Source organism: Nematostella vectensis, chromosome 6, assembly GCF_932526225.1.
Source record: "Nematostella vectensis chromosome 6, jaNemVect1.1, whole genome shotgun sequence".
NCBI lineage: Eukaryota > Metazoa > Cnidaria > Anthozoa > Actiniaria > Edwardsiidae > Nematostella > Nematostella vectensis.
Genome location: NC_064039.1, coordinates 15,349,577 through 15,360,787, shown reverse-complemented (window position 1 = coordinate 15,360,787; position 11,211 = coordinate 15,349,577). Strand labels below are relative to the sequence as shown.

Here is an 11,211-nt window from a genome sequence, read left to right as displayed (position 1 = left end):
TTGTTTATCGAAAGCCCTGGGGGCTTGTCGCAACAAGTTCTGTACCCATGTGGTTTTCCCAGATTGGCTTGGACCTACGACCATAATGGCACAGGGACAACGAAACCGCCGGTCCTCCATCCTAGACGTAATTGATTTGGTGCCAACCACTTTATTTCCCCCTTATATAAGCAGTAGGAAATGACGACACAAGACACAGGTTTCCCAACACATGTTTTATTGTAATTATTAACTCTACACTATTACCACATTCACAAGTCACCCCCCGTACACTAAATGATGTTGTCTGGTAGCACACTGAAGCCAAGGGCAACGTCGGTGCGGTCTACCGTGTTGTGGTACGTCTTTCACATGGAAAGTATCGTGTACAAATGAACACACTACTTGATCGTTCCAATTGTGGTGGTTACTAAACCTCGAGATGATTTCCCTTAAAGTTTCCCCACAAGAAGAACAGGCAATACTGGCCACACACGGCAGAGTTTAAAGCTTGAAGACGGTATGGGTTCGTTATCAACCGGGGGCGCAGGGCACAAAAGTTCACCATCACCTGACCATACGCTTCTGGACCAAATCCAAAACTGTCAAACCATTCGCAGCGGTCTGGTGTGAAGAGGGCTGCTAACCAGTGGCTGCCAGGCTTGTCACTTGGGTCAACATTTATAATGTATGCCGCGTATCCATACCCATTTTCTGGGATGGTAGTAGGCAGGAGGTCTGAAGGGAGTACCCCTTCGAACACGGGTTCTATGCAACGATCACTGAGGGCCATAGCCTCCAATTCCCCTGTCGACATTGCATCCAGTTGGAGATCAGCATCCATGTCTCCTTTTTTTTTTCTTTTTTTCTCTTTCTGGTTTATCCTTGGATGTCGTACATCACATTACGTCCGTTATCTATCTCCATGGTGTTGTTGAATTCCCCGTACAGCACTACTGTGAGCACCACGGTAGGAGCTGTACTGAAGTTCAAGTCCAGTGACACCGTGCCTTTATACTGTGGCTGAAAGTACCCGGATGATGAGTTTCCTGCGGGTGTGAAGTCGTAGACAACCAACCCGTACCCACCAAAATACTCTTCCCGCGAGATGTTCAGACCTTTTGCGCGGGCTGCTTGCCCATTGACCCCCTCGTGCATCATGTAGTACAAATCTATAGCATCCCCAGCAATGTTTTTGATGTTTGAGATGGGTGTTTCGTTTCCATTCACTCGCACCTCAATGTTAGTAACGTTTGGGAAGTGAAAATTGAAGGGGTTCTTTGTGTAACTTCCAGCATAGGCCTCATTAGTGACGATGCCAAACACCATTCGCTTAGGGATGAGACCATTCCATAGATCATTGAACCTTATGGTGTGTTTCCCACTTTCAACCTGCTCTGTTTTGACTACAGCTGTGGTTACAGGGTACTTGGCTAAATTGTTGTGAAGCAGTTCGTTGGCGTGGCCCAGCGCAATCGTTTCTAAAGGGGTGACGTGATACAAACGGAGGGTTGAGCCTGGGCTGATTACGAATTTCCCGCCCCCCATGAGGGCAAAATTTGGTTTGGACATTTCCATCCTGATTTTCATTGGGATACCACTCAATAGGTACCGACCAGATTTGAAGATGTCGACGTCTAGAGGAATGATAATTCCGACTTCAGCGCTTTCAGCCGTGTAGCTAGCAAGTTTTTTTAAACCTTCGTTTGTTGCCCCAGCTCCTGACACTTCAGCAATGTCCATGTGACCAGCAGTATCTTTGTGCCAAATACCACAGACCAAGAATGATTCTTGGCCTTCTCTGGTGTAGTTTAGGAGGTTACTGATGTAAGCTTTGTATGGGTACGAGTCCGTTTGCAGGGTAACGACTCTGTTATTCAATTCTACCCTGATTTGTCTGAACATTGTATGGCCAGCATTGTTCACAAAGGCGGCATGCTCGCCGGCAGTGAGGTTAGCCCCATCGGCTTTGGTAATTTTCACTTTCATTTTGATGTGTGTTTTCTTGAGATCAACGTAAGTGGAAGGGGGGTGAATGTACCATTCAATGTGCTCGGAGCCTTCGTCAGTAGGGGTGTATGGGATAAAATGACCATCTTTTAAGGCTACGTCTGTGGCGGGCATTGTGAACAAACCCACACTAGGGTTTGCCACCTGTTGTGACCCTGAGAAGACAGTGGCGTCACTCATGGTGGAGCAGCAATAGAGGGTAGAGAGAGCTCTTCTTCGTGGCAAGGGTGGGCGTTAACTGGGGATGTGACGTAACCAGTAGGTAGTTTTATCTTTTTTTTTTCCCTAGTCGAAGATATCCATGGGCCTGGCCCCACCCCTTTGACGGTTGTAGGAGGGTGTGACTCTACGGCGGCGGTGGCGGCGGTGACTTTGTGGTCTTGGTTTTGTGGTTACAGTCCCAATAGGAACAGTTTTCGGCATAATCTTCACTCTATGGGAGATTTGTTTCTTAGCGCTAGGGGAAACGCTTTCGTACGTTGAATGTGTGATGGGGATGCTCCCTGAGGTGTCGAAGGGTAAGTCTGTGTGGAGTGGGCTGAGGCCACCACCTGTTTGTACTACCACAGGGTAACCGCTGAACGCTTCACCGTGACTGCTCCCCCACCCCAGTTGTCCAATGGGAGCCCCTTGGAACGCAGGGCTCCCCATACCGCGCTGCTCCCAATCAAGGAAAGGAGGTGGGTTGCTGATATTGTACCCTCTTATTGTATTAGTACCAGCTATTGCATGGGAACCACTTTCTTTTTGGCCACCAAGGAGAGGACCAAGAAGAGGGGTTAAGAGAGTTCCAGCTACTCCACCGAGGATATCACCTATAATATTCATGATGATGACGTACGTCTGAAATGAACTGTCACCTCAAAGCTCCCCGATGAGAATGGTATCATTCTCCCCGTATCGTCTGTTATATAGATATGGATTTCGTCGATGAGTTCTAGACGTAAAGGGAAATAGAATGGGCGGTCGAAAACCCGTTCCACACCCCTTCCACCAGGCGCACCCTTGTCTACCATCACGCGTAATACATTCCGGGTGCGGCTCCCTAGGATGTAGTTGTTGTTGGTGATATTTGAGTACAAGTACATGTTTTGGAAAGATTTGATGTCAAAGACGGGATGGTCCCTGGAGGGGTACTCGCGGGTGTTCGCATTGTTTGGCAATTGAGGAAGGGAGCAATCGAACACAGTCCATTTGGGTAGCAGATGTGGACTAACGATTCCCTCCGGTAGATTTGGGGCCTCTGTTCCGGTGATGGGGTAGTCGGGGGGGAGGGCACCCCTTATCACTATTGGGTGGGAGACACCCCCTACATCGTTTGGGGGTAACAATGTAGCGTAGAAGGGTCCCTCGTCGGAGAGGCTGGCGTCGGTGTAGCCAAGCCTTGCCGCAAGTCGTTTCCGCATCAACACACGGCTCCCCCACCCTACTTTGAACACCACTTTTTCGTTGTACTCATCAGGTACCATTTCTAGGTCCAGATAATTCTGTTGTAGCGCCTGCCTCGTGGCTTGCCTAGATATGTTAAAGTCGTCGATAGCCATCCGTAAGTTGGTAGTTAACTGTTCCCAATTGGTTATCTTCGATGGACGTAGGGCAACCCGGTGCCATTGGAGGTAAGGTACAGCTGTTGATGAGGGAGCTACGATTTGATGGTCTAGATGTTTGCACATAACCCAGATGTCGTGCTCGTCGGACGAGAAGATGTCATAGTGGGGTTGATAGTTGACGGAGGCAACCCCAACCTCCCATCTCCCATTACGTAGATCAAGCGTCTGGGAGGGTCTTACAACAAAATCACCAATTTCACCCCCCTCCTCCCGATCGTTACTAGATAAGGTAAGTATATACTTCCCACTTGCCATCGTTTAAGCGAATCGGGTGCGCCGAAAGTGTAATGTTCCCACAACAGCGCCAGACTGGAATGAAATGGGCTGTCCTTTTTCATCGGCTAGAAGTGGATCATATCCACGAGTTGAGTGCGTGTCGGGAAGTAATAAGGTGCGGTAAAATTCCGTTCCACAGCGTCACCATAGTTTCCTTCAGGTGTTATCACACGTAGGAGGTTGGTGTCAGCACTCCCTACGACGAGGTTCCCCTCAGACATGTTGGAATACACGTACATGTTTTGAAAGGGTTGTAGATCCTCGATGGTAATGTCACTCTCCTTGGAGGCAAAGGGACGGGATGACGGTGGGGTAAAGTCCCCGGACCCTGGGAACAAGCTCAAAGCATCGTAACTAAAGGGTATCCAGTTCAACAGAGTTCTGTGTGCTTCGGTTGGGCCAAACTGATAATCAGGTGGGAGGACACCATCGTCAGGGTGTAATTGCATGACCCATTCCCCCGAAATCCATTGCTTGAACCCTATAGCCATGGCTACCCGTGGTCGTAGGAGAAGTTGGTTCCCCTTCGCTATCGCTATATTGGTCTGTTTCGTTAATGTGTCTATTGCCACAAGCACATCCACCACATCACCTTGACCAAGTTGCTGCCTCACTATAGCCCTACCAGCGTTGAATTGGTCAACAGCCTTCTTGAGATTGAAGGCAACTTGGTGCCACTTTGGGGCTTGGAAGCCGTCTAGTTTGATGTGCGTCCATTTGTTATTTATTTTTTCTGGGGGTATAAGGGAACTAGAATTGTTTTTGTCAGCCCAACTGGCGTACCAATTGGGCTCAGGCACCTTGTGGTAGATCCAGATATCGCTATCCTCGGGTGGAAACTTTAACCATGTGTTAGGGTAAATAACCTGAACCAGCCCCACTTGCCATTTTCCCTCACGTAGGTCCAAGGTTTTTGGCGTTCGTATGGAAAAATCACTGATAGTGTTACCAGGGAGAGCATCTTGGATGGCATTGCTGGGTAACGTTACGTAGAATTGCTGTTGATCCGTCATGGTGCATGAGACAACTGAGGGTGAAATGCATGACTCATGCGATTTTATGCACTTGCTGGGTAGACACCCAACTGTTGTACTTGGCAGGCCACCCGCGCCACTTCACAAGGTACTCTTTTTTCTTCCCCTTTCCACGTGTCTTGATTACCCTCTCGATGCGAAACAGTTCCTTTTCCTCATCGAGGTGAACAGGTTGCAGTTCGGGTTCGTAAAACCTCCCTTCTAACCATGTCCCATCGTACTCGCGGAGCCGGTACTCATAGTCTTTCTGTTTCGGATCGTTGTACCGCTGTCCCACCGTAAACACCTCTTCTGTCCAGTTAGGGATATACCCTTTGGCAAAGACGTGCTTGACTTTACTGATCCGTACTTTATCTCCGACGTAAAATTTAGGTGGTGGTCTCTTCTTCTGGGCTTTCACCTTTGTCTTTTTCTTCCCATACAAAATACCCCACACCTCCTGAGCATCGTCATACGTAACTACATCCGCAGGAGCACGACGGATGCTACGGTGGTAGGAATGGTTGTAGTTGTTAATCAACTCTGGTAACACTTCGATGTATCGACGTGTCTCCCTGTGGGTAAACCAGCGCCACATCCAAGTCTTAAGAGTGCGATTGAACCGTTCCACCACAGAAGCCTTCAGCTCACTACGCGTGGAGAAGTAATGGATCCCCTTGGATTTGAGAAACGCTTGGAAAGTCCGATTCTTGAACTCGGTACCGTCATCCGTTTGAAGCTTCTCAGGTTGACGCCCACCCTTGAAAATGGTTTCGAACGCCTGAACAATCTGGGGACCTGTTTTGTCTTTCAGAGCGACAGCCCAACCATACTTGCTCAATACGTCAATCACACTGAGTATGTATTTGTACCCGTCATTGTACGAACTTAACGACTGCATATCACACAAATCTGCTTGCCATTGTTCATCCATGCCATTCACCACCACCCGTTGGCGTGAGTAACGGCGCCTGTAGGGTTTATGGAGCGTGTAAGTGGATTGGCTCCGAAGCCAAGCAGCCACTTGAGCACGACTCACTCCTTTGGAACGTACCGCTCGGAGTAATTTGTCCACTCCCCCCAAAGCTGCTGGACAATCCGGATCGTAATAAATTTGATAAAGAAGATGGTCGATAGCTTTCTTGGTCATCTTCTTCCCCCCTCCACCCTCTCCTTCTTTCTCTTCTTCGTACCATATTTTTTTACCTTTGCTGTCGTTGGGGGGTTTGCCATCGAGTTGCGAGTCTCGAATGTCAATATTACCCCCGCAACACGCAAAGAAACAACGCATGCGCTTCAACGCCGTACGACAATCGAAACGCGGTTGAAGAGGATCCGCACCAAAGCAACCCATGTCGCAAGTGATACCTCCTTTTAAATCCTTCCTTATTTATACAAAAATAAACACACTACCAGTGATGAAACATCTCTTTTTTTTTTATTTATTATCATTATTAACGGTCTTTTAAACTTTCTACAGTAGGTGGTAACCATAAGGGTAGGTACGCATGCCCCGGCGTACCCGTTTATTATACACTACCCTAAAAGTTTTATAAGCTGGCCCTGTATGTAAAGTTCTCGTCTGTACATTACGGTAAATGGCATAAGGGAGCGTCACATGGCGCTCTTCACCCTCCACGTTCAAGAGTTCCAGCATAGTCCTAAGGTTCACAATGTCCGCTGTACGAATGTTCAAGTGCAGTCCTTTCACCTTACATACAGAATGCCCATTGTGTGTAGTATACCCGTAACTCTTTGGGCCAGTTGAAGAATAACAGTTAATGAAGTCCCCCTGCCCCAACTCGCTCGTCAAGTCTCCTAGATAGTCACCAAGGGGTGGCATCCATTCCCCAGGACGTTGTAAGAAGATGACACTGTCCGTATCATGGTACAGGCAACGTTCCCCTAGTCTATCCATTACATTGTACAGCTTCAATCGTGCAAACGATGTGGTGAAAGCAGCAACTACAACATTGGTGTGTGGTTTCAGCTCTTGGAACTTCTCCCCCAATTTATAATGGACTTGAATGAGTTCCTCGTTCACAATAAACACGTCGTTCACCTCGACACAATCGTTTATCAACAAGTCAAAATACTCCTTAGGTTCGCTCACATATTTGGTGCGTCTTGGATTGGGTTGTTCGCCGAACTTGCCCCACATGCAATTGGGTTCTTCTCGATTTTACTCGGGTCCATACGAATACCTTGATGGTGTTCGTACTCATCAAGGTACCGCTGCTTGTCGGAGTCGGTGTTGCACCATGCGGGCCACCCCGAAGCTTCCTGCTTGTATTTTAAAAAGGTTTTGATATATTCCTCGAATAAGCGCTCCCACTTCTCCCAGTGCCACACTTCGTAGACACGAAGCACAGTGTAACCTTTTTCGAGAGCTTTAAAGATCTCTGGGTGACACCACGTCCCCGTAAATGCCCGCTCCTCATCCGAATGGGTGCAAGACCCTTGCCCCTCCATTTCGGCACAGCGAAGGCATAGTGGGAACATTATTTTCTGATTGACACGAATTTGGAGAACAGGGAAAAAGAGGTCCCGGGGAGGTAACACGCGAATTTTCATCAATCCTTTGTACACATGGAGATCCTCAAAGTTCTCGGTGACAATAGCGTCGGGGTGTCCAACTGGGTACTCACACGTTGCGTTCACCCAGGGATACAGTGATGTGAAGTCGTAGTAGTGTATTTGCTCACCCTCCTCAACTTTTGCCTCACAATGCAACTGAATGGCATTAGTCCTACCACCAAAGAAGGCATCACGGGGTTCGAGGGGTCTCGAGTGTTCCACATCCCCTACAAGGGCTTGTAGTTGTACATCATTGTTCAATTGGGCATCGAATTGGCATTCCCAAACTTCCTCGTAATTATACCCTAAGGCCTTGAGACGCAGCTCTGTAGCACGCGTGTGTTCACGGAGCTCCTGCATTGTGGTATTCGTCAAGGGGTTCACAGTATCGGGTTGAAAGCACATCGGGCAACCATGATAAAAACACCCTTGGTATTGGTACACAGTGTTAGTGGCTGCGGCATAACCATCCACCTTGATTCGTCCACCCAAGCGCACTTCCCCTCTGTTCCCTGCGTGTTGGATAAACACTCCATCACCTTCACGATGCTCCACGTATTTCAACCACTGTAGTGCCTTTAAAGACTGCACATCATGGCCACGATAACCGCGTAAGGGAATTAACCCAATAGCTCCCTCCTCCAAAAATTTTGAGCGCAAGATACGGCTCGACAATGAAGCTATGGTAATAGCTATCTTGAATGGATGGAGGCCAACAGCATCCATGATAAGTTCATCGAAAGCAACGACAGCCTTCTTTAACACCTCAACATCCTGGTGACAGTAAGTGGCAAGCTCCTCCTTTAAGTTAAACACCACACTACGGGAAACTTGGTCTTGATGCCATAGGGTTACAGCGTTAGCATCCTCTTCCTTCATACTCCGTAGATCATAGTAGCTTAAATCAGGCATTGGTCCCACATAGTCTTGATGTTCAGCGGTATTAAAAAAGTGGGGGAAAAACCCTTCTGGGTAACATGGTCAAATCCGAAGGCTTTAGGAAGTTTACTCAAAGGCATTTGTAAGAAGTCCAAAGTACACTTCATATCAATCTTTAGCGAGTCAATCTTCAAATGCATTACTTTTCCGCCAGTAAAGATCACATTAGGTTTAATGCCATTCTCGAAGAGGTACTCCAAAATAAAGTAGGAGTCGTAACCTTTGAAATTATGTGCCAAACATGTGTAGCCACCATTACTCCCACCAAACAACCAGTCACAAAACGCTTGAACTGTGACAAAACTGTGTTTCCGGAGACCACACGTACCACACTCCAGGCGGTCCATTGGCCACCCCTTACACGTGTCACACAGTTTTTGGACACCCACGAAATTCACAGTGTGTTTCTGTTCCAGTGGCATGGCTTCGAAATCGAAGATGATAATCCGCATGCTATCATCGTCATCCCCACCCTTGGGAAGGGCATCAGCGCCTACCGTCACGTAACACAAGTGGTCAGGGGGAACCACTTCCTTGCAAACGGAACACTTGTATTCCCCGCATACATGCTCCCTTCCCTCCTTCCGGGTAGCTATCATGTCAACACGTTTGCCACATGTCTCACATTTATGATATAGTTGGCAGTACGACCACGAGTTCACATCCTTCTTACCAACTAACCCTCTAGGCTTGACAAGCTTATGGTTCTCAAAACACTTGGGTGTACGGAAGTACCTATTACACTCGGTACAATGCCTCCAATTCCAACGGTGATCTTGTTCGGGTGGTGGCGCCAAAGGGGAGCAATCCAATTCACCGCACCCATAACACAGGTTCACACACTTGTGCTGTTTATTATTGTACCCTTTTTTGCACACTGTACAATAATAGCAACGCCCTAACAATCCTGCCATGCTACTAATGTAATCAAAGTGACCCTTGGCGTAATATAGGTAAAGCCTATACTTAGGATCAGGTAAGCCTCCAGAGTAGATCACAGTGTTAGCGTGTTCCCGGGATACTACATTCAATTCAAACCCTTGCCCTCCTAGATAACGCTGGAATTGTTGGATTTCCGGGATACCACATGGACCCTCGGGTACGCCCGCTTCGGAATGCAGCACCTTGGCCCGCTCCGTTTGCAAGGGGATCGAAGGGTTACGTGTGTTACTTCGTGTCGGTTTGTACAACTTGGTGTAGTTAGGGTCCTTAGTCAGATGCCCCATGCCAACCACAATAGCACGTGCCGCACACAGTTCATCACTGTTTCGAATGCGAATGATACTCTTTTTCCCCTTCCTCCACGTCTCTAAATCACATGTATTCAGGGTACAAGAATTCTTCACAGTGTTTTTCCCAGCCCCCAATGGAAGGTGGGTACGGATCACATGAAGTTCAAAATCACCTTGAAACACAAACTGTTCATTAGATTGCACTACCGTCTCTATGACACCCATGATACGCTGAGGAGTGAGTTGATGGCGGCGCATAAATGGTAACGCAATTGGGTTTTTCAGAGACGGAGCATCAATGGTGATACGTGCGTAGTCGTGCCCTTGGACCCCACGTAACGTGTCGTCGAGTACCCGGTCCAGCACCCCCTCCAAGTCCTCCAAAGCTTCCTTGATGGTGTCACGCAAAGGTAAATCGACCTTCAATTTGTAATCGGTACAATCAGTACGCATTTTAGTGGAACGCTTGGTGGATGTTTGTCGCAAATCGTACGCTACACTCTCCTTATCACTATTATCCTCCTCCTCTTCGTCATCGGAATCATACGGTCGCTTCACTCCACTACCACCACCACCTTGTTGCTCCCCTGAAGGACCAGCAACGTCAAAAAAAGGGTCCCCGAAAGACACACAGTCATCCTCTAGGTTACTATAGTAGTTGATGTAGTCGAACAGCTCATCGAGGGAAGCAAACTGAGGTGAGTCCGCAAGATTGTCGTGAAAAAAATCTGGGGGGAGACAGTCATCCTCTTCAGTATCGCTTGGGTCTGGTGACACCTCCAACAAGCGTCTAAGCCACTCGTCATCGTCATCATTACCATTACCATCTCCGTTGTAAGCCAAGGATACTGGAACTCTAGTGGGAATACATCCTCTTTTATAGTACTCACGGACCAATAAAACACTTCTTTTAAAAATGCTCCAATCACAGCCTATGTACTATAGGGAACTATGACGTCACCCACTATCTAGACCTCTGATTGGTCAACCCAGCAACCACAATTTACCCTAAACCAATCAGAGCCCTCCCTGATGACCTCACCACTACTGTCTAGACATCTTAAGGGGTAATATAACCACTAACCAATCAGAAACATCCCTAATGACCTCATCGGCGTCTATAAACAATTTAAAAGGTATAAAAGACAAAGCAGACTGCTAATACTCCACAGTCTAACCAAGACTCCAAAAAAATACAAGATGACCGAACAGCCTGCTACCCAAGACACCAACACCGGTATGGTTGCCCTACCTTGGGGAACTACGGTAAACGAAAACCTAAACGCAATTAATAGTGCGTTTTGCGACCACTTGGAGGCGGTCAACCTGTTGGTGTGCGAAAAATTGGATCACATTGGTGCGCAAGTGGTAGCCTTAGAGAGAGAGCGCGATGGGCTACAAACATTATGCGAGGACTACGCAGCAGAAAACTCAAGTCTCTGTAGCAAAGTGTATGGTTTAGAAAGGGAATTGCTGGACGAAAAGTCCATCAACGCATCTACAATACTGGAGAATGCCAATTTCAGGCACCAAATTGGTAACCTGGAAGACCGTGAGGAAATTTTACGCATGGAG

At 47.7% G+C, this 11,211-nt stretch overlaps 3 protein-coding genes across 3 annotated transcripts; all 3 read right to left on the bottom strand.

Annotated features, from left to right (window-relative positions):
* Positions 1–858: 858 nt before the first annotated feature.
* On the bottom strand, positions 859–2,169 carry LOC116619714 (uncharacterized protein F54H12.2-like). Its single transcript, XM_032384765.1, has one exon. The coding sequence runs from the start codon at positions 2,167–2,169 to the stop codon at positions 859–861; it is 1,311 nt and encodes a 436-aa protein (XP_032240656.1).
* Positions 2,170–6,997: 4,828 nt separating this feature from the next.
* Positions 6,998–8,344, bottom strand: LOC116619715. The gene has a single exon (XM_032384766.1). It carries the CDS (start codon positions 8,342–8,344, stop codon positions 6,998–7,000), a length of 1,347 nt encoding a protein of 448 aa, XP_032240657.1.
* Positions 8,345–8,364: 20 nt separating this feature from the next.
* Positions 8,365–10,695, bottom strand: LOC116619717. The gene is made up of 2 exons (XM_032384767.2): positions 10,685–10,695; positions 8,365–10,492 (listed from the first exon to the last, which is right to left on the bottom strand). Exons 1-2 carry the CDS (start codon positions 10,693–10,695, stop codon positions 8,365–8,367), a joined length of 2,139 nt encoding a protein of 712 aa, XP_032240658.2.
* Between the last annotated feature and the right edge of the window lie 516 nt (positions 10,696–11,211).